This window comes from Varanus komodoensis, unplaced genomic scaffold (genome assembly GCF_004798865.1).
Source record: "Varanus komodoensis strain SLA01 unplaced genomic scaffold, ASM479886v1 scaffold27, whole genome shotgun sequence".
Classification (NCBI taxonomy): domain Eukaryota; kingdom Metazoa; phylum Chordata; class Lepidosauria; order Squamata; family Varanidae; genus Varanus; species Varanus komodoensis.
Window position 1 is genome coordinate 10,459,361 of NW_025335701.1, and position 23,498 is coordinate 10,482,858.

The 23,498-nt window shown below is 53.2% G+C and overlaps 1 protein-coding gene across 1 annotated transcript in view; it reads left to right on the plus strand.

The window, feature by feature from the left end:
- The window catches only part of FA2H (fatty acid 2-hydroxylase), a 47,202-nt gene that overhangs the window by 19,888 nt on the left and 3,816 nt on the right, over positions 1-23,498 (plus strand). Inside the window, exons 2-6 of the mRNA XM_044434178.1 lie at positions 6,719-6,811; positions 14,094-14,236; positions 15,407-15,513; positions 19,022-19,194; positions 19,851-20,103. Coding sequence (XP_044290113.1) covers positions 6,776-6,811; positions 14,094-14,236; positions 15,407-15,513; positions 19,022-19,194; positions 19,851-20,103 — 712 coding nt within the window. The 5' untranslated portion in view covers positions 6,719-6,775. The remainder of the gene's footprint in view (positions 1-6,718; positions 6,812-14,093; positions 14,237-15,406; positions 15,514-19,021; positions 19,195-19,850; positions 20,104-23,498) is intronic.

Consider the following 23,498-nt stretch of genomic DNA (forward strand, 5'->3'; position numbering starts at 1 on the left):
AGGCCCAGGCTGCCCACTGGCTTTAGGGGCAGGTACCCCAGCCCACCTTATTTCTCTCTTGAGGAACCTGTATGCGGGTCAAGAAGCAACAGTGAGAACTGGCCACGGAACCACTGATTGGTTCAAAACTGGGAAAGGAGTTTGGCAAGGCTGTATACTGTCGCCCTGCCTATTTAACTTATATGCTGAGCACATCATGAGAAAGGCGGGGCTGGATGAATCACCAGTTGGAATTAAGATTGCTGGGAGAAATATCAACAACCGCAGATATGCAAATGATACCATTCTAATGGCAGAAAGTGAAGAGGAACTAAAGAGCCTCTTGATGTGGGTGAAGGAGGAGAGTGCAAAAGTTGGCTTGAAACTCAACATTAAGAAAACTAAGATCATGGCATCCGGTCCTCTCACTTCCTGGCAAATAGATGGGGAAGAAATGGAGGTAGTGACAGATTTTATTTTCCTGGGCTCCAAGATCACCGCAGATGGCGACTGCAGTCAAGAAATTAAAAGACACTTGCTCCTGGGGAGGAGAGCTATGGCAAATCTAGACAGCATACTAAAAAGCAGAGACATCACCCTGCTGACAAAAGTGCTTATAGTCAAGGCGGTGGTTTTCCCAGTTGCAATGTAAGGCTGTGAAAGATGGACCATAAGGAAGGCTGAGCGCTGAGGAAATGAGGCCTTTGAATTGTGGTGCTGGAGGAGACTCCTGCGAGTCCCTTGGACCGCAAGGCGATCAAACTGGTCAGTCCTAGAGGAGATCAACCCTGACTGCTCTTTAGAAGGCCAGATCCTGAAGAAGAAACTCAAATACTTTGGCCACCTAATGAGAAGGAAGGACTCCCTGGAGAAGAGCCTAATGCTGGGAACAATAGATGGCAAAAGAAGGAGGGGACGGCAGAGGATGAGGTGGCTGGATGGAGTCCCTGGGGCAGTGGGTGTGAGCTTGAGTGGACTCTAGGGATGGTGGAGGACGGGAAGGCCTGGAGGAATGTTGTCCATGGGGTCGCGATGGGTCGGACTGGCCTTCGCGACTCACAACAACCCCGGCCGAAGGACACAAGAGGTCAGGGCTGGAGATCGGACTTGGCATGCCGGGCGGAGGGTGCCCTGCACTTTGAGCAGTTTGCCCTGGATGAGGAAGGGAAAAGAAAACCAGGAAACTCTGGCATATTGTATCACTGCATTCTATAAAAACTGCTTTCTGCAGCCTGTGTTGCTTCATTTGCCATGCCATATCGCCAACGTCCTTTTCAGCCTTGTGTTATTTCTTTTCCTGAGCTAGCGTACTACTTTCAGACCTTTCTCATGACACATATTCCTGGATTCCAAGAGCTTTCCATGCAGTGGATGTAACTTTAGGAGCTCAGGGTGAAAATGAACTTACTTGACATGGCAACAGCTGATGGTTGGAAGCCAGACAATTTTTTGCTGGATCAACTCAGTGAGTCAGTCGCTACGAGGGTGTGCGAAAGGGAGGGAAGATAATCCCGTAATACACACCCAGGGAGCACAATCTCAGGGATCTGCGTAACGCTGCTGCGATGCTCCTAGATGCTGCTAGATTTTCTCACGGCAGCCAAAGCCCATGGGCCAGTGCTTCAGCTTTCTGGAAGCTCGCCAAAACTGCAATAGCAAGAGAGGGAGTGTCTAGCTATCTTTTGGGACCCATTGGCACGCTCTCCAGCCCCCAGAGGTTCCCATGGGCCCTGGGAGGTTGGGGGCTCCTGCCACCAGGAGGTCCAGCTCATGGGAGAGAAATGGCATGGGGAAATGCCTCGCGGCTGGGCGAGTTTGCCCTTGATGCCGGCCCTGGTGAATTCGGCTGCAGCGAACTAAGGCAGTGACTCCTCTGGGATGCATGGCAGCTTGCAGGGCTGGCAGATGGGACTGGCAAGATGTCTCATGCCAAAAGATCCAGCCAGCTCAGCCGGCCAGGAATGACCACCCAGCCGTGGATTGTACGGCCCTGGTTGATGCGAGAGCGCCTGCTCACGGCCGCGCATTTCATTTCCCCGTGACCCTGCTGTTTACATTTTCCCCATAGCCTCCTGTGGAGGAATGCTTAGCCCAGCCTGACGCAGCCTTCCCAGGCCGATACCAGGCCATCGTGTTGGACTGCAGTGCCCATCATTCCCAGATGGCACAGCCGTGGCTTCTGGGCATGAGGAGAGTTGAAGTTCAGCCAGGAGAGGGCTTGGTCAAAGCTTCAGGCCAGGTTTTGGCAGGACTCACCTGCTCATGCCGGGCTCATCGTGCTCCTCTTTAAGGTACTGCGGGGTTCTTTGTTTTGCCACGATAATCTAACGTGACTGCCAGGGCAAGACTTTTCCCTACTTCTGGACATCAAATCAGGTGGCCTTTTAGAGGGGGTCACACTACCTTCGCTTTACCAGTTTGGGCATTTTAAGATATTGGGCTATTTGAAATCGTCTTTGCTCTTTGCATGTTGGTGCCTCGCATGTCGGATGCCTGGATGTCTTTTTAGAGAAAGGACTCTGATAAGTTTAGGTGTTGCTGATGCTGCGTGGACAGTCCCTCCTGAAAGCAGAGGGGCTGCTCGGAGAGCTGTCCTCGGGGGGGGGGGGGCTTCCTCCTTGGTGGCACCCGTTCCCCCCAGGAGACAAGCCGGGCTGGCTTCGTTTGCTGTGGGCGAGTATTCAGCTGGGAATGGCCAGCAGGGCGAGTGCGGAATGGGGTTCATGTGCTTCCTGTGCTTGGTGTGAATGCGGCCCTTTGCGAGCGAAGGCGTGGGCAATCTAGTCTGTTCGGGCCCTAGACTAGGCGTCCTTTGTGTTCTGGTGGCCTTTGGGTGGGTGTGTCGGGCGACTACATTGCCCTGCGGGTCTGATTCAGAGCCACGCATGTGAAGAATGTGAGCAATGCAGCGGCACCAAGCTGGATGGGAGCTGCCTTTGCTGCCCTGGGAGGGCACGTCTGTCCATCCACTGCTTTTCTGAAGAGGCGTGTGATGCTGGCACCGTGCCACGCTTGCAGCCCCTGTGCCCTCCTGCTCCCTGCACAGGCACAGCCCAAAATGCTTCCTGTGCGTGGCTGGCTACAGTCAGTGTGCAGGAGGAACGGTTGCACATCTGGAACAGCAGCATTCGGGCTGCTAGGAGGGGGAAAAATGCTTTGGGGCTATTTTTTCCAAAATAAAGAATAAAAGACCAAGTCGGTCTTGATAATGTAGAGCAACCCTTTGTGCACGCATGCCCAAACCTGAGCCAGCTTTCTAAAGAAATGCCCCCAAGGGGCAGAGGGTCCCTGCTCATGCGCAAAGTAACTCTTTTTTCGGATCTGAAGAGTCCTTGGGCATGTGTTGTTGAATGTTTTGTTTTTAAACAAACAGGGCTGTTATATGGAAATGCCAAGCTCTCCTTCTCTCTCCACTTTCTTTTTCATCTGGTGTGTCCATCCTACTCTCCTATTAAATATCCAGGTAGTAAAATGCTATTCAAACCTGTAACATTCCTGCCAGTTGGCAGACACGTTTAGTTACTTGAATTCTAGTTACATTCCGGCTCAGGCAGGCTAGAGGTTTCCGCGTGGAGCCAGTTCTCCTGTGGGGGGTTGTGGCTGCTGCCTTGGCCTGCGTCAGCCTCAACAAGCAACTGTGCACTGGGAGGCGCGCGAGTCACTGGCCCAGGACGGGTGTCATTTTCCCCGTGAGCTGGTGTGTGTTAGGGTCCAAAATAGCTACCATTCCCACGCAATGTCCTGCTCAGCAGTTGCTACCTAGATGCGTCTTGTAGCTTCAAGGACTGCGTTTCTTGCCCCTCACACCCTTTTTGACCTGTGAGGAAATTCTCAGAGCTTTTTTCAAAAGGAGAAATGGCATCTTGTTAACCGCCGAGCGATCCGGAGTCTCACACTCTCTGCGTGCACGACGCATTTGGCCTGTGCTGTCTTTTCTGCGTTTGCAAACTGAAAAAGAGCTGGAAGGGTTGTGAAAAGCTGGCACAGATTCAGTTCGTGAGCCAAGGTACCACTGTATTTCTGTATTGCAAATTGAAGTGTTTGCCAATTAAAGTGTTTGCACAGCCCTGTGACTCCACACACCTTGTAGCTTTTTCAAGGAGACCACCGAGTGAATCAGCCCTCGGTCCTTTATTCTCCTGGGAGGAGGGTCTGGTCAAAGACACTCCCATTTGGTTAGCTGGTTTTAACTGAGTTTTTTTTTTATCTTCACTTGCTGGAGGCTGAGTTTGTTTTGCTTATTTGCTTTATTTTATTTGTTCCTTATTGTAAGCTGTCCAGAGATGTTAGTGGCGGAATGGGTAGAAAAGTTTTAAGTAAATAAATAAATTTGTTGGGTTCCTATACTGGGATTGGGTTTCTGCCCTTTGTGGCGCATCCTTTCAGGACTGCTTCCCTGTCTGGAAGTCCCTTTGCAGGAAGGAAACCCTTTGATTTCCCCCTCCCCCACCCCCATCTTATTCCCACTGAAAAAGCCAACCGGACAAACACGCTTTTGCTGCAGATCGGAGGAGTCCGGCTGCTGCAGTGCCCTACACACAGCGCACGGATCCTCGGGGCACGGAGCAGCCATCTCTTGTGAGGAGCTCCATTTTTATCCTCACAGCAACGCCCCTGCGAGGCGGGTTACACCAAGCGGGAGGGACCGGTCCAAGCTCCGTGGCGTGGTGGGAACGCAAACCCGGGTCCTCCAAGCGCCCAGCCCAGCCCGCTGGCCTCTCCAGTGTTGCTGGAATCCCGTGTGAAAGCCCAATTTGTGCTGGCCCATGTCCCCCAGAGAGCAGCCAGGTAGGCTAGGCTGGCCTAAAAGTTGGGGAGGAGGCCAGCCGACGGGCTTCGACCCATCCTCTCCAGCCCAGAGCCTCCGACGCCTGACCTAGCCCAGGCCAGGAGGAACTGAGGCCAGCCCCATAAGGTTCCTCTGCCAATTCCAGACCTCCCGTCGGCACCCCTTCCACTCCCCAAGAGGCCATGCCAGGCCCTCCAGCACTGGACTGGGCTGCTGATGCACCTTCCTCATCTGCAGAACCAGGGCTAATTTGCCTACTTCTCGGGTTAATGCGTTAACCCACAATTTTCTGGGAGGTGCTTCTGCATACGGTAGACAACCTCCAGGCAGTGTGGCTGGAGATGATCAGCGTGACATGTGAACCCAGGCCAGTGTGGTGTTTAGGGACGAACCAGCCCAGTTCTTCACCCGTCAACAAACCATGGTTCTGCTCCTGGGTTCTTTTGCCTCTGACCAACTCATCCGACCTGGTTTGCACAGCCTGCTGGCCTCCTCCAATCAGAAGCTTATTATTATTATTATTATTATTATTATTATTATTATTATTATAACATTTCTATGCCGCCCCTTGCCGAAACCTCGGGGCGGCTTACAACATGATAAAATACATTGAAATACAATAGTACATAATAAATTACCATTAAATATAACAATACAAAAAATACATTGATTTACAAATATAATTTATAATACTTGCAAAAATGTGAAGGCAGCTGCATGCCGTTCACTTACATTTAGTGCTGTTAAGTGCGAAGCACAGGTGCTGAAAACTGTTGAACTAACTCAGTTTAGCAGTCCGAAAGCAGGAGCTGAGTTCGCTGGCTGCTCATTTGTTTCCATGCTGATGGAGGTTGTCAGGCAGCAGGTTCCCATGCACGCCCTCTTAATCCCATCTTAATTGAAGAAAAACAAAGCCAAGAGTTGCCTCACACCAGTGGCATCTTTTCCTACTTACTAAGGAATTTACTGCATGGGAAAATCTCCGCTGAGGAAGATGGCCTGGGGAGAGGCGGGGAGCTGCCCCCGCCCACGGAAGCACCCGCTTCTGCTCCGGTGACAGCCACTCATGTTGTCCCTGGACACGAGCAGGGACGCGGGGCCTCGGGGGACGGCTGAGCTTGCCTGCTGGCCCCTGCGCCTGCCTCGCCTCGCCTCGGGGGCTCCACGAAGGTAATGGAGCGAGGCGTGCGCTCGGGCGGCTAATGGGTAGCCCAGCATGGAACGCCTGCAGGAAAGAGGCCCTGGATGGGCCCCCCCCCCCGTCCCTTTCGCGGTGGCCGGTAGTCCAGAAGGGGTCTTGCTGGAATGAGCGGCGCCGGACGACGTCCTGTCTCAGTCACCCTTGCGAACTGGGGTGCTTGGTGCCAATTCCACTTTCTTGGACTGGTGCCTTTATCCCCCGCCGACCGCTGCTGCTTTCTGTGTGCTCCTTTGCCAGGGCTGAGCCGTCCTTGCATCCACAGGGCCGGGGGACTGAGAGGGGAGCAAGTTTGCCTGCCTCTCTGTGCACTGTTCGTAGATTGTTTTTGCTCAAGATCGCTGCCAGAGCGACTTTGAGACCCAGCCATCTGCCTAGCAAGCTCCCCGCAGTTGCTTTGGCTTGGTGAGTCAATCAGCCAAACTCTTCTCCACAATATACTGCTTATATATATATATATTTCTAAAGTACATAGTGGTGCCTGCATTATACATGTTAGACATATGCCGTTCATAATCTTGGTGCCCTGCAGCAGCAGCGGGTTGGACCCAGTGGCCTTCGTGGCCCCTTCCAACTCTCCTGTTCTGTGATTCTGTGAGCCAATGAGGCCTCGATCCTCCAAGGGCGGCTGGCATAGTCCAGCCTTCTGCTTGTTTAGCAGTGTACCGCCTGGCCGAGAAAACCTGCCAAGGGTTGTTGTCGGAAGTGTAAGTGTCCGCGGTGGGGTAACGCTGTCTCTTCTCGTTTTTCAGAACTGCCTGACCACACAGCACTCCACCAGCCCGGCCGAGGTGACAAGAGACAGGAAGATGGATCCCAGATGTAAAACCGTGGACGTGGATAAGGTAAGAGGCCCAGTGGAAAGCATTAAAAGCCCGGCTGTGGCTCGACCAAGGAGTCCGAAAGGGGGTGCCGAAGGGAAGACAGGAAACAAGGGGATAAATACTGGGCATTAACTCTCTTCATTTGCCTGCTCTCGATACCTCGGTGTCGTTCTGGTTTTATCTTATCTTGCCTTTGTTCCTGTGGCATCCTCTGCTCTTCCCAATGAACTTTGCGAGTTTCCCCCCATCAGATCAGCCTTGCCCGGACCAAGCTGGCACGAACCAGTGCCCCCCCCCCCGCCCCAAAGCCCCAAAGTCCCATATGCTGCGGAACGGCTTTGCGTGTTTGCATCACCAGCACCAGCACCGTCATCGCACGCTGGCATCGCCCTGCCTTAACCTGGGCTCCGCTGGAAGGCCCTTTGGTCATCAGGCCCCCTCAGCTGTGGAAATCCTCCTGCCGGAAGGTTAGACCGGTGCCGCTGACACTGGTTGGCGCCAGGTGCCCAGGAAAAGGCGTTTTGTTCCTTTAGATGTGCAATTGGGCCAGGTATGCAGGAGGGACTGTCGAAAGGTGGTGCAATCGCATCCGAAACGGACTTTGCCTCTTCCTTGGATGTCCTGCTGGCAATTACCTTTTGAACCATTTTATGATGAAGGCCGGGATCTTCCGGGGAAGATAAATAGCTTGCTGTTCCCCATTTGGGACACTGCCCTACACAAGTTAAGACAGGAAAAATTCCCAAAATGCCCATGGCTGGGCATCGCAGGGTCCTTTTCTGTCTTGGTTTGGCCCCAAACCAGCCATTGTCGGTTGGAACATACCCACATGTTGCAAGAGCACGATCTTTTGAAACAACTTACTGTCTTTTATAAGAGGGTGTTTTACCCTGCAACAATTTTGGCTTAGCCAAGCAAAACCCCTGCATTTTTCTCCCTGAAACAAAACACTGAAATAGCTCAAGGCAGAAGTACTTGGTGAAAACAGAGACAGGAGTGTATTCTAGTGCCCATTCTCATATCTGGGCAACTCTGTCAGTTTGGCTCTTTTCTCCTGCTTTCGTTTAAAAAAAAAGAAGTTCTTTTGCAGAATTGAAAGGCTTTGTAAATTCTGGTGAATTCTGATGTAAACTGAATGGCACCAGTCAACAGTTCCTGCTTCCCCCAGCACAGAAAGTTGCTGATGCGGCCAGCCGTCAGACGGCGTTTGATGGGCAGCCTGCCTGCCTGGGAAGAAAAGAGGTGACCACCCCGGATCCGCGCCACAAGCACGGTGGATGTGCAAGCATCCAACCCTGGCTTGGAAGTGCAGAGCTCTCCTGCGCAGACGACTCTCTCGGCGTCGCCTGTGATCCAGAGGGCGCTCAGGCAGAAGCGGCTGCAGCTCCTGGGATTCTGTAGTCACCACCGAGGCGTAGGATTGTCCCCGTAGAGTTAGCACTTGCAAGAGAAGTTCCCACTTTTCTGTAATGGGTCCATCTGGCAACCTTTACTGGGTCCGTCAGCCGTTAAGGGGGCATGGAGGAAATCATTCAGGGACTAGAGACCCAAGAGTGGAATGTACCTGTGGGACACCCCTTATTTTTTGAACCCGCTGGTCCTCACAAGATGGGCCAGAGTAAGCCATTCCCTTTGGCCTTTTCCAGACAAGCCTTCGATGGTGCGCTCACCGTTTCTCACTTGTGGTTGTACAAAGGTGCTTTAGTGAGCATCACAACTCTGTAGGTTTTTTTTTCTTTTTCTAAGAGTGGTTTCATGGAGGGGAAATCTGTTTTTGGGGTCCCAAAACAAAACGCAAGCTCACACCAGTGGATGAAAGTCTGGAAAGGCAGAAAGAAAAAAATAACTAGTGCTGTGCTGAATTCTTTGATTTGTTTCTTTCCCACTGTTTGTCTGGGGGAGCAGCAAAAAGAAATTGCACCAGAAAATTGTGGGGGATTTAGGATACATTGCTCAGGGTGCAGGTCCTCTGTGCTTGCTGCCTTGTAAGGAGGAGATTAAGAGTGCTATGGACTCGTCTTCAAGCTTTTGACTGTATAATTTTTGTCCTATGTGCTGGATCCTGTACACTATTCCTTGCAGTTTTCCCTCTGCTTTCTGGAAAGCTCTTTGGAGAACTTAACTGGGAGTTTCTCCTTTGAGGTTGACAGCGCTGGACAGCTCCCAAGGCTGTAAATGAGAGCAAGGGCAAGTGACCTCTCTGCAAACCGGCCAGAGACTCATCTAGCAGAACTGCCTTTCTGAGTAGGACGGCCCGGATGGGGATGAACGCAAAGGCTTGGATAGGGTTCATTTTAAAAATCAGTGCTGAATGCTCCCTACCAGGAGAACCCCCAAAAGAGACACCTAATCGTCTCTCTCTTCCCCAGGATGGCTTGTGCTGGTTGCGGTGCCTAGAGCGCTCTCTAACCTCCGAGCTGAGAGTCTTTCCCGACAGTGTCTGAGGTCGTGGACTTTGTCCTTCTCGCAACATAAACATCTTGAAATACACCCCATAGCATCACCAGAAGGAGAAAAGCGATCTTGAAACCAAGCTGTAGAGTTACAACATTTAAACATGGCCTGAGAGCTTCAGCAGCCTGCCTAAAACAAAACAAAACAAAACAAAACAAAACAAAAGAATTAAGACAGTTTGGTTTGAAATCTTGCAGGATCACAGAACAGTAGAGTCTGTGGCCATCAAGTCCACCCCCTGCTCAATACAGGACTCCCAAGTAATCATCTAATCATCTATTATCTCTCCTGTATGGCTCCCACCTTTGTTATAATTTGGGGCTATAATCTCCTTAGCAAATTCTCATCTGTTGGTCTGCTGATAAAGCTTTTCTGGTTTAGCAATACAGATCTTTGCCATCGCAATCACTTGCAGTTTAATTATCTGCAGTCTAATTATCTGGAACAATCCAGCAAAAGTAGCTCCAGCTCGGATTATCTGCGGTTATGCTTATGACTCACAGAAAGTCCCGCCCAGAGCTTTGCATGAGCATCTCTGGTAATGCAGCCCTTTTGGCTTCTGTAATTCCAGATGTTAATCTCAGAGGACCATGTGACGTGTGTCTTCCAGCCACCTGCCTCAGTGCTGCCATGCTGGCACCTCACTTTTGCCAGAGTTGCTCCCTTCCCACAGGGAAATGGAGGCCTGTAACAAGCACAGATACCGGCCGTTCACGTGCTCGCCCCTCCTCTTTTCCAGTTGTTTCCTGCACTGCCCTTCTCCGCACAACTCTGCACTCGTGGGTCTGTCTGCCCTCCCCCACTCTTTCGTGCGTTCGTTCATTCGGTGATTCGTTCGTTCCCCTCTGCTCTGGTCCCCCGTCATCCGCAACCCTGGTATCAACTTAATGCATTCTTGAACTTCCATGGCAGGATCAGTATTTGAAATCAGGATAACGATAGACGATTAAACGACCTCTGTGTTTCGGGTTGCTTTCATGTGGGAGGTTGTTTTGCAGTATTTCTTACAGGTCATTCTGCAGAATTCAGAAGGCCCTTGTCAAGGCATTTTCTTGAGAACTACCAATGCTATTTGCAGAGTCACAATCGGGTTCGGAGGAACGAAGCCCAGTGTGTAGGTCATTTGGTACAGGGAGATCCGCCTGCTCTGAGACGACGACAGCGAGGGCTTCGACCTCTTGGTTTCCCTTTGCAAGCTCTTTTGCTTCCTGTGCTGGAGCAGGAGCATTTGACACCTCTGTGGCGTCGCTTTCACAGGTGGGACCCTGCCGGCCCCAAAGCCTTCCTGCTGTCATGATCGAGGGCTTGAGAATCGCCCCGGCCTTGGTCCCGGCTGGTCTTCTGCCAGCCCCGCAGCCCAATGGCAGGAGCGGGCAAGCTTTGCGTGTTTAAAAAGGCTGCCATCGTCAGTGTGCCAGGCCAGGCACGTGCACTTAACCACCCGCAGGGATGTTTCCCACACATTTATCCTTTCTCGATTCGCATTTTCTGATACTTGGGACTAGGAAAGATGTCCAGCGTCAGGGCAGCGGAAGCGTGCTGGGACGGTGCTTGGATGCCGTGACGCAAAAGTCGCAGGCTCGTTTTCTTTTTGCTGGGGCCGGCGTCTTTTGTCCTGGGTTTCTTTGTTGTAGCATATCAGGAATGTAGAAGCTGCTGGGGAGGGGGCTGGAGTGCCCCTTCTCTGCTTCACAACCAAAGAAATACAGCCTGGCTGCCTTACGGGGGACAGTCCAAGGTCTGAAATTACGTTGCTGCACTGCTTGTCCTAGGGCCAAAACGGACCTTATTTTGAACACGTGCCCAGTGCCCGTGACTTGCCCGCATTGTCATTCCAAGGTTGGCACAGGAGAATCGGTCCGGTTTGGGTCCCTTTCAGACTGTTTCTGAATCTGCAGGGCGATGGTAGAGAGCCTGGAGTTTTGCTCTGAAACGGTAAGCGTGAAGAGAGCCTTCTGGAAGTCTGGTCTTGCTTAAAACAGGATGTTTGGCCATCACAGATATTTAAACTGGGCGTTTGCTGCCGCTCATGGTGTCGTGTGAACCTGGCAAAGGGCAGGTTCTTCCTGCAGTTAGCAAGCCACTCAAACCCATGGCTCGTGCTGGGGCTGTGGGTGGCTTGTTAACTCTGCCCGTGTGTGCCCATGGGCAGCAGTTTCAGGCAGTGTCTGCATAAAATGGCCAACGGATGTGTCTCCAAGCCCCTGTGGCTTAGACAGGTGGGTGAGGGTTCAGTCGGACAGGGTCCCCGCAATGCGCTTCATGCTGACAGCTGCCAGGTTTTCTTTGAAGGCTTCACTGGCGCAAAGGGGGAGCTCTCTGCTCCGTGTGCTGCCAGCTCTGCTCACTGGTGCCAGGTAAGGGCAGAGGACTCCAGGAGCAGTCTTGCTCGGTGTTACAGGAGAAAAAGCAGGCGACGTGCCTTTCCCTTCATAGACGTTTCACAACTGGGCAGGGCTGGGGTTAAGCCCACATCGGAATTAGTACATCCCCAGAGATGACAGGTGCACAGCATTCCTGGCCTCCCCTTGAATTGCGGCACATTCACAGCTTCTTTCTGGACTGTGTTAGATTTTGGAGTGTCTGCTGCCAGACCCTGGGAGGGACCGGGGAGCTCCAGGCTGCGAAACCAACCTGGCCTGGCATGGCTATTGCACAGCAGCCCTGGGTGTGCTCGGCTTCTGTGTTGAGAAAGGTAATTGGGGTGCTCCAGAGGTGGGGATGAGGCTTGCTCTGCGTGATTGCCTCTCAGGTGCCCCAAATCCCTTCCCAGGCCATCCGGAAATGTGAAACCTCTCCAGGTGCTTTCATCTGGGCCTGCGATGTGCTCAGAGGAGGATCAGCAAGATTGTTCTGTTCCTGGCATGGTCACATGCCGGCTGCTCGGGACGAGAGAGACGGGAGAACAGCTGCATTTCAAGTGTCATCAAATCTTGATAAAAACAATTCAGGCTGCGTACTCAGAAGTGGTAACACATTGCCTGGAGTGGTGAAACACATGCCTGGAGTGGTGGCGCTGCAAAATACGGAGTCCGTGCCTTGAAAGAAACCGAAAGGCATCAAAGGTCCCGAAGGAGCCAGTGCAGTGTGGCACAAACTCCAGGGACGGGGCTGCGAGCTTCGACTTGCTGGTGGGTCGTAAGTGATTCGAAGCTTGGCAAAGCTCTTCCCAAAAGATGCAGAACACACCCAAACGGAGAGCTGATTGGACGAAAGTCTGAGCAAGCGGAACAGGCAGGGGGCCTTCGGTCCAGAACTGGCCGGCGAGGGGGCCTCTAGCCAAACCACGGGTAGCCCACCCCGTCCAGTCAGGGGGTGTGGGTTTTCGTACCCTCTTCTGGCTTTGCGCCGGCACGCGAGGTGGGATTGTGCTTTGGCAAAAGGGACTCTCTGCACCCCTCTGCACTGGGCAGGCCCAGGCCTGGGTGCTCGCAGGCAGCCTGCGTTCAGGATCCGTCCCATTGCACGCGGGAGCTGAGTGCGGCCTGGATCGGACTGCCGACGGGGGTGGCCAGGCAGGGCTGGCCACGCATGCAGCTTGCTCGTGCCCCCACAGACACCTTCCGGACGGGGCCTGTCGCTCGCCGTGCCTTCGTGCTCTCGCCCCGAGGAGGGTCAGATACATTGCGGGGGGGGGGGGGGTCCTTTCTCCCCGGCGGGGGCGACACAGGGGGGCGGCTTGGAGGGGTGGGGGCACTGAGGGCGTGTCTGGTGCCCCTGTGTGGACAGGCCCGTGTGGGGGTGAGCGGAGGGCGGTGGGGGGCGTGATCGGGCATCCGTTGGTGCACAGTGAATGGAGGGGGGAGCCATGCTGTGTCCGCAGCCGGGGGGATCCCCCCCCCCGGCCACACAGAAGGCTGGCAGCTTGCCCCAGAATGGCGACCCCGTTAACCCCTATATCTCCAGACCCAGCACCTTGAGCAGTCACAGTTTTTGGGGGGCAGGTTTGAAATCAACCAGGCCAAAATCATGCTTTGGGTGACATGTAGTGTGTGTCTAATCGGCATGCATTATGCAGACTGATTTAACTGGCATAATCCTAGAATCACAGAAGTTCCTTTATCAGAAGAGGAATTACACGTTATTTTATATCAAGGGACCTGTTTTCTTGTTCTTTCGGATTGTTATTCCTTGGGGGGGGGGGTTTGTTGTTAAGCATGGAAAACCGCATGGAGCACCCCTCCCCTCCGCCGAGCCCCTTTAGGCTGGGGTTCCTTTCAATATTCCAAGTTTTTTTAAATTTTATTCTTTTAAACATTTTTATCCCATCCTTCCCAACAAAACGTCTCAGGACAGCTTACAAAATTTAAAAACAACAATAATATAAAAGTACAATCAGAAATCACGTTAAAACAATAAATAAATCTCATTCATAAAGAAAAAGAAAATAAATAAAAATGCAACTGTTCACTAAACATCTAAAATCCCTCATTCTTAAAATGATGGTTAAATAAAAAGGTTTTCACCTGGCGGCAAAAAGAGTATAAATTTGGCACTATGCAAACCTCTCTGGGGAGGGCATGCCAGGTTTCTCAGAGAGTGAATTCCACAATTGCATCCTGCCACGTCCTGCCACCCTGGAATCAGGACGCACATGCACACAACTTTGTTGTGCAAATGCCTTGTGGCCAGGAATGGATAATATTGCGAGATGCTCTGTGAGCAGGCTCAGTCCTGGAAATGGTCCTTATTTCACTGAGGATTGAAATCATGCTGCAAGCCATCCAGAGACAGCAGTGATGGGCGGCCTGCAAATTTTCTGGATGGATGGACTGATGGGGTGGAAGCCCGAGCAAAGCCTGCCGGCCCCCAATTGGCAGCCGGCCCCGTGACTCTCTCCATTTCCCAGGACCTCGTGGACTGGCGTAAGCCCCTGCTGTGGCAAGTGGGCCACCTGGGAGAAAAGTACGACGAGTGGGTGCATCAGCCCGTCGACCGGCCCATCCGCCTGTTCCACTCCAGCATCTTCGAGTCCCTCTCCAAGACGGCATGGTGAGCCCCCAGGAGGGTCCGCTTGGGAGCTTCAGCAAGGGTCGTGGGCACCCTCACAAAATGGCTGCCCTCAGATGCGGAACAACGGGGAGGGGGAGGCAAAGTGGAGGGACCAAATGAAGAGGCGTTTGTGGGGGGCAGAGGTGGTGTCTGAGGTCCAAACCCCCCCTGCGGAACCCAAATTAAGAGGGACACAAGGGCAGCAGGTCTCTGCGGAAGACAAAGTAGTAAAGCTATTTGTCTAAATCTGCATAATGATGACGTTTAAAGAGGGACGGGAAGAGTCAGCCATGGCAGGGAGTCTGCTCAGCACCGGGGCCTATTTGCCAGCGGGCTGCTGCCTCTGGAGACCATGGTGGGCTGTGCTGGGAAGCCGCGGTCCCAACGCGGTTCCACGTCCATTGTGCGAACTTGCTTGCTCGATCCGAAGTAGCCCTGATCCTGTTGGACACAGCGGGTATAATTTGCTCTCGCTCAGACCCCTGTCATTAATTGTGTGACCCCCCGCAACGCTCGCCTGGCTCTCGGGTCACTGCAAATCCCCCCGACGCAAGCCCAGACGTTCTGCCAGGTGGTCTTCCGGGTGGCTCGGCTCATGCTGACGGCGCTCCCGTCATTGGCCAGGCCAGGCCACGCGGCCTGGGCTGGGGGCACCTCGCGGCCAGAACTTCCTGAGGGCCTAGAGTCGCCCCCGCTTCCTGTGCAGCCTTGAGGGAAGGCCAGGAGATGGCCCAAGCCGTACCCTGGTGGGTTGGTGGAGGGAGGACGTGATCCTGGGTGCGAACTTCGGCAACGCCAGAAAAATACAGCCCCGGAGCTGCTCAAAAGGAGTTGGGCGTCCTTGTGGCAGGACTTGCCTGTTTCCCACGCCTGCTGCGGCTTTGAAATTAGGGAGGATTGTTTGCAGGTGTGTTTTGGGGTTTCTCGGAGCAAGTGCTGGGTTGGGAGAGGTGAAAAAGGGGCCTTGTTTTGGGGATTTCTGGCCGCAAGCTGCATGGATGGACATTCCCTTAAAAAAATGGGTTGGACACGCGGTTGGAGAAGCGTCTCCTCCTGGCCATTAAGCAGTTTTGAAGGGATTCCAGGGAGAACCCAAATGCCCGGGCAGCCCCGCTGATCCTCGGCGACCCGTCCGTCCCGGCAGCTGGCCTCCCGCCTCCTCTCTTCCAGGTACATGGTGTGCGTGGTCTGGATACCGGTGGTGCTCTACCTGAGCTGGAATTGCTACACCGCCCTCGGCCGGGGAAACACCAGGCTGTTTTCGACCTTCAGCGCAGGTGAGTCCAGTCACAGCCCTGAACGGCTGGGGGGCACCAAGAAAGCAGGGGAGGGCAGTTTATCTGGCCTTCAGTCCTTTCAAAGACCATCAGCTCTTTTATTTTGAGGGTTATTTTTGCAGCCACATTTTCACTCAGCAATTGTTACAGCTCTCACTAACGATTCACAAAGCAGTTTAAAAAAACCTAGTAGAAAATAAAAAAAATAAGCTTCAACTTGAGTATTCTTATGGATTTGTGGAATTGGAAGGGGCCATTTAGGCCAGAAATCCAGTTTAAAACACCCCTGGCTGATGTTGCTTCATTCTCGCCCTGATTGTGAAGAAGTTTTTTCCTGATGTTCCACCAAGCCCTGCCTTCCTATGAGCCATTTATCTCATGCCCTGCGGTCTGTACGCAACCATTTAACCGAGTCCGATCCCGTTGCCCTTCCGTCTTCCCTTTGCGAGGTTCCTTCCTTGCCAACATTCCTCTAAGCTTCCTCCCAGGATTTCGCTTCCAGTCCCCGGCCGTCAGTTTGCATCCTTGCAACTGCCTCCCAACACAGTCGAGATGTTTAAACGCTACCACAACATCCAATTTTTTCTGCCACAGCAATGTGACAGGTTTAAGATGTCCCGGTACTTTTAGCATAATATCAGTAAGAAAGAAAAAGAACGATTTCTGATCCGGGTGGGCGATCCAAAGCTTCACATTTTAGATATCATTTTTTTCACAATGGGGAGACACACTGATTCATTGAGGGTAGGAAAAAAATGAAAGATTCGTCTACATTTAGAACTGCAACTGAGTCCAGTTCCTAGTCCATCAGGTGTTTGAAAGAATGGCCTTTATATGTCTAAACAACATGCAGCTTTTCATATAAGTCAAAATATTCGTTCATCTCCGATTCTGTTTCCACTGCAAGGGTCACTAGCATTGCCCCAGAGCCTTTAAGAAGCAAAACAAAGCCTTTCTTCTTGGTTTTTAAATTTTCCATGGTGCATTCAATGCTTTTTTCCTCAAAGAGTGGAGGGCAGGAAAAGGGGAGGCGGCTCCCCCAGTCTCTCCCACCGGCCCTTACGGTGTCTCTGCCATATCTTAAAAACAAAACCAAATCGCGTATCTCAGATCGCGAAGGTGCTGGGAGGAGAGGCAGGCTTGCTCTGGCTGGGAAAAGCCTCCTGGCCGCCAGTCCCTTCGCAGGCTCTCCTCCCGGCACACGCCTGCATTCGTTGCCTCTTGTGCCCCGTGGAGCAGAGGAGCGGCAAGGCCGACCTGGGGCCAGGGAGGTGGTGTGGGCATCCCGGTCCCAGTGCTCCTGCCGAAACAGGCCAGTCCGATTCTGCTCGCAGCAGCCGGGGCGGGGGGGGCGCAGAAGGGGCGCTGGTCTTCTCCGGGGAGCACCACTGTGCCTCCTCCCCGCCCTAAGCTGCTCCCTCCTTAGTCCCGTTTCCCTTTGCAGCCCAGTTTTGTGCCCCCGCACCAGGCTGCGCATTCCCCTTTCTCACCAGTGACAATTCCAGAAGGCTTTCCTGCCTCTGTTCGGGTCCGTGTCTCTGCTGGAGAAGGGGCACAGGGACGGGGCTGAGTCCATCACCCTGCTGTCGGCTGCTGTCGTTTTAGGGTGGTACTGCTTAGCAGAATCCCCCCCACCCCCCCACCTGGCATGGTTTAACAGAACTTGCCCAGTTCATCCTGAGAAGTGTGCCTCTGAGCATGGGCAGAGTGCTTTTCCTGTGCAGCTTTCCCTGACCAATGACTCCACCTCGAAACATCGCTGAAGGTCTTCGGCACAGGTTTCGGCAGTGGCCATTCAGAGAGAGTGGCTATTGTCTGACGGGCTCCCCAGGCCAGCCCCACCCCAAGGCAGGCCCCACACAGAGGAGGGCTTGTGCAGAGTCGGCAGCCACACTCCCGCTCCAGCTGCAGCTGGAGGCATGCCCGTCCCTTGCCCTTGGCTGGAAAGCTTCCCCCTCACCCAAGGGTGCCGTCCAGTACCAGCCTAGGCTGTTGCCCGGGACGGGGAGGGCGGCCTCCTCTCCGCCTCCTCCCACCCCCGCCCGCAGTGCCAGCAGGCTGGCTTGGCACCCACAAGCACAGTGCCGCCTACGTCCTGGGGACTCTCTTCTTTCTTCCCAGGCGCCCCGAGGCCCCACCAGCCGGGATTCGATGATTAAATCGCCCACTCAAAAGTGCAGAGGACAATCTGTTGCCTGCAGATGCTCCCCCATCACGGGAGACCCAGTGTGCCAGAATGTGTTGCTCTGACGTGGGAGGGGCGGTTCAGGGGCATTGGTCCACTGCGGTTCTCCCATAGGTCTTTGCGCCGTGCAAGAGAGGGTCTGCTTTAAACTGGGATCACCCACAATCTCGAGGGGAGCGCAGCCGAAGGACCCTCTTCTCCATCTCTCTCACCCACCCACTAAAAGAAAAGTCTGAAAGCCATAAATTAGTATAACCAAGAGGAACTGCACCAAAATACAAGCATAGACACTGTTTTAGGGCACTTGCGCAGCTCGGACACCTCCTTCCAGACAAATAGCTGTATTCTCTATATAGGGAGGTAAACCCAACGAGCTGAACCCCAAAATCAAGAGTGGGATGCCTAAGGAAGGCTGGAACCGAGGTTCAGCTTTATAAGCCGGAGATAAGAAATGGTCTCCTTGCATAAAGAGAAACTTTATGGCCTGTGGGCTGGACTTAGCCATTGCTTCCAGATTCCATTATTCCGGGCAGGAGTCAGTACTTTGTATTTGCATAGCTAGATGTTTTACCAGAGAGACTCTTTATCAGAGAGACTATACCATCAGCAGTATAAAAATGTAATAGCTCTTTCAGGTCTTGGTAAACATGAAAACCTTGGATTTGTTTTAATTGGCAGTTGGGCTGTTCTTGGCACGAGACGTCCATGATAAGCAAATTATTTGATTTTGCTCCATCAGAAGAGGCTGCTCTGAGCCTGGGGTGTCTGGCGCCTCGCGGCAGGCACAGTTGGTGCCCGGCTGCGTCCTAACTGGGTCATCCGGACCTGCTGGGTCTGCCTTGGTGGAGCCTCAAGCCACCCTCCAGGAAGCCATGGTTTGCCCCTCCAACCACCCCTTCTGCCCAGGTTCAGATGGCGCTGTGCTGGCGGGCCACTCGCTCATCCCAGGAGGGCGCTTGCCATGGTGGGTCCAGCCCTGGAACCAGAACAGGATCCCACCCCAGGGGCTTGAGGTCCAGTGTTGGAAGATCAGTGGACAGAGCTTCCCAGCAGTTTGGAAGGAGAGCAGAGGTGGAGCTCAGCTCCATCAACAGCTCTCTGGTGTGATCGCTCAGTGGAACATCCCTGACTGGAGGAGGTCTTCTGCACGAGCAGCAGGTGCTGGGGGCAAGCAGGACTGTTCCATTCTCGGCCTGCTCCCGAACTTCCCAGAAGAAGCATCACTTGGCTCACCACAGCCCTTCCTCTTGTAAAGGCTGAGATGCTCAAAGCATCGGTTGGTTGGTTGCTTGACTGACAGCTCTCCCCTCCCCACTTTTGCAGCTTATTCCATACGTATTCGCGAGTACTGGTTCCCCTTGCTCTTCCTCGTGGGCATGTTTGTGTGGTCCTTCCTGGAGTACCTCATCCATCGCTTTTTGTTCCACATGAGGCCGCCTGCCAGCAACTATTATCTCATCACCTTGCACTTCTTGTTACATGGCCAGCACCACAAGGTAAAAGGGGTCCAGGCGGATGGGGCAGGCAGGAACTGAGCGAGGTGAGCTCATCAAACTGAAGGAGGGGGACCCCGTGCCCGAGGCTGAGCGACGCTCCCATGCACAAACAGATCTCGTTCACCTTGCAAAGAGGTGGCTCACTCCCCGGCCATCCCCAGATTAAAAACATAAAAACATAAAAACTTAAAAACATATTAAATCTACGCTAAGTCCCATTTCTCTAGCCAATAATAAAAAGAGTCCCAAGTTTGATAGAAGTCAGTATCTTCCTTCTCCTTCAATGACAAAGTCAATCTGTCAATTCCTGCACAGTCCAGGATCTATTTTAGTTTCAGTTCGTCGGTAGGTGGTTCTTCACTCTTCCAGTGTTGGGCAAATGCAATCCTCGCCACAGTGATTACATGCAAAATCAGATACATTTCTTGTTTACTAATGTCCTCCAGTATAATGCCTAATAAAAAAACTTCAGGTTTAAAAGCTAAAGGTTTTTGTAACATTGGGGAGGTGATGTCTTGAAGAAGCTTTGTGCAGATGCCAGACGGGCCTCTGCCTGGGGGTGGTAGGAACTGGAGTCCCACCCCACTTGGCGTGAAGACACATGTGCCCTCTTGCATAGAAATAGGCACTGATTCTGCGCCCTTGTTCTGTTTCAGTCTCCGTTTGATGATTCCCGGTTGGTCTTTCCGCCCGTCCCAGCGTCCCTGGTCATCGGCTTTTTCTACGTTCTGGTCCAAGCTTTGTTTCCCGAAGCATTTGGTCTCTCCATCTTCACGGGGGGTCTCTTTGGCTACATTGTCTATGACATGATGCACTATTACCTGCACTATGGGTCACCAAAGAAAGGGACGTACCTGTGCAGACTTAAGGCCTACCACGTAAAGCACCATTTTGAACACCAGAGAGCAGGTAACAGTGTCTTTGGACTCCTGGGCTGCCATTGGAGGATGCTGGGTTCGGGGCGGTACACTGCCCCATATTTCTCCTTGACCCTTGCCCAACCTGGTGGCCGTCAGGGGCATTTGGACCACAACTTCCATAATCCTGCAGGGCCATTGATGGGGAATTCTGGTTGCTGCCACTGACGGGGAATTCTGGGTGAATTGAATTCTGGGCCACTGACAAGGAATTCTGGTTGTTGCAGTCCAAATGTGTCTGGAAGGCACAAGATGGAGAAGGCTGCCCTAGCAGAACTCATGAGACCTGCAGTCCCACTACAACCGGTTGGGCAGCTGGCACGTGCTGGCTCTTCGTCGTGGCCTCTGTGCATCACACACATGGGTGCTGCGCCTACGCAGTGCCTTTGGCCGGAAGATTGACAGCTAACGGTTTTTGGCGGGAAGCTCCGCTCCCCCTCCCCCTTGTGGCCTATAACGAGCGGAGCGTCCGCCATTTTGTTCAGTCTTTGCGACCGCCGTTCGCTGTGCCTCGTGCCGCTTTCGACTTTCGCTTTGGCTGTTCTTGGTTCTCTCCTTATATATTGCCCTTATACTGCTTTCTCCTTTCTTCGTTCCCACTTCTGTGTAGTTTTTCTCTTGTTATTTCTTCTTCGATCTATCAAAAGAAAACCAACCAAAAATATATACTTACCCTCTGCACTATCTCTCTTCTTTTTCTTCTTTTCTTCTGCGATGGCGTAGCGAGCGGCTTTCCGCAAATGTGCGGACTGCGGGTCAAAAATGGCACCTACCGACCTGCACGACCTATGCCTCCTCTGCCTTGGAGAGGGGCATAGGACGGATAAGTGCGTTCATTGCCTAGCCTTCTCTAAGCAGGCTAGGAAGAACCGCGAGAACCGGCTTCGGAGGCTCCTTTGGGATAGGGCTCTGATGCAGTCAGACCCGCTCGTCTCTATCCCAAAACCTGGCTCCGCTTCTGTGGCTCCACCCTCACGCCCTTCGGATGAAGGTGCGTCCGCTTCGGTGGACCCCTCTGCTTCACCAAAAAAGAGGCATGAGAAGTGGAAGCATGCTGAAGAGAAGCCAGCAGGCCATAAGAAGGCCAGAAAGGAGAAGGCCTCTAAGCCTCCAAAGAAGGCTAAGTCCATGGACCGTCCCCGACATCGGGACTCGGAGCTGATGGGACCCTCAGTACCGGTGGAGGTTACGATACCGACCTCGCCCAAACCAATCCTTCAGGAGGCCATGCGGGTTACCCCTCAAGGGTCTCCCCGACATGCGGTCAACCTCCCGCCTGCACCCCTTCCAACTCTACGGGGGTCTATTTCGGATGGGGAAATCCAGGACTCCCCTCCTAGGGCGAGGTCACTGACACCGATGCCCGCGGTGACGTTGGAGACAGAAGCTGGCCTGTTCCTACCAGGGAATCGGAGGAGCCGCTCGGTAGAACAACGCCCAGAGAGTTGGCGTTGTCCCTACTACCAACCTTGGGGAGACCCGCTCTCTGTGGGGTACTACCCTGCTCCCAGGGCATGATCCTCACCTCCGTCCTGCGACCAGCCGCGGTCTGTGGATTCAAGGAGGGTGCCACCTCGATCCCCGCAAAGCGGAAGCAGCCGCTCCTTCTCGCCAGCGGAGTTATCATCTTCTGCCCCACCATACTACGGTGCTGATTCAGATGACTCTGAAGTAGACTCAACCTCCCCGGACGTCGTCGTGACATCTCAGGATCCAGCGTCACCCGATGAGTCACACGTCTCCTTCGCGGAGCTGATGTCGAGGCTTGTCCAGTCCCTGGACATCGACGCTGCCCAGCGCCCGGGACCGTCGATGGACAAGTTTTACGATGTCGTCCGCAGGGAGCAATTGACCTCCATCGTTCTGCCACTTATAACTACCCTGTGGCAGGCGATGATGCAGCCCTGGGACCTACCTTCACATCCTCAACCGACGTCCAGGAGATATGAATCTATGTACAGGGTCAGGGAAGAAGACATCCCCTTCCTGCTAAAGCACCCGAAACCAAACTCGGCGGTCGTCGAATCCTCGCAAGGCAGGGAGGCGAGGGGACATACGGCGCCGAGGGATAAGGAGGGCCGGAAAATAGATTCCCTGGCCAGGCGGGTCTATGCTGCCTCGGGCTTAGGACTTCGCATTTCCAACTACGAGGCGACGTTGGCGCGCTATCAATATTTTATTATGCAGCGCCTCCACAAGGTCGCCTCCACCCTCCCAGACCACCAGGGTGACCTTGTGAAGGTCCTGATCAAAGAAGCCATGCAGGTCGCGGTGCAGCAGTTGTCCAGGCACGTCACCACGTGGACACTGACTCCCGGGCCTCGGTCGGTGCCGTTTCCCTCCGGAGACACGCATGGCTTCGGAGTTGTAATTTCCCGGAGGAAACCAAGCGGCGAATAGAAGAGATGCCTTTTGATGGTTCCGGGCTCTTCCATTCACGTACCAACCATAAACTCAAGAAACTCACGAGTCAAGAATGACGGCGCGCAGGATGGAGATCCAGTCACACAGCAGACGTAAGTGGTCCTGGAATCGGCCATCCTACAGGCAGTCATACCAGCAGAGACAGCTGCCGCAACACCGCCAGCAACAACAGCATCAACAGCACCGCCGCTCTCAGCCCCAACAGCGCTTCCAACAGGGCCGCCGTCGTTTCGACGATCGGAGGCAGCGCTGACGGGACTGGCGAACCACTCCTCATGCTCCTCTAATACCCACCCCCCTCTCATCTGGGGATCGGCTCCGAAGCCGACTCCCCATTTGGGAGTCCATCACATCTGACCGGTGGGTATTATCCATTGTTCAACACAGCTATCGAATAGAATTCGACATCATTCCTCCATCGAGTCCGATCCGGTCTACTTCATGTTCGCCGGTACTTCTCGATGAAATACATCAACTTCTCCTTAAAGGAGCGATTCATCAAGTATTTCCATCTGATGGACTTCACGGATTCTATTCCAGATACTTTACGGTCCCCAAGCGGGATGGTGGTCTACGTCCGATTTTGGATTTACGGGACTTGAATAAGTTTATTATACCGAGAAAGTTTCGTATGACCACCCTTCAAAATATTTTGCCATTGTTAAGGAGAGGGGATTGGTTCGCCTCACTGGACCTGAAGGACGCCTGCTTTCATATTTCAATTCATCCAACTTACAGGCGTTTCCTCCATTTTGCTGTTGCAAGCCAACTTTATGAGTTCACAGTTTTACCCTTTGGACTGGCTACGGCTCCGAGAGTTTTTACCAAATGCATGGCTCCTGTCTGTGCCTTCCTATGCCTTCAGGGCATACAAATTTACCCGTACCTCGATGACTGGCTGTTGGTCTCGCAGTCCAGAGAAGGACTCCTAGACACCATCCACACAACCTGTACCTTACTAGA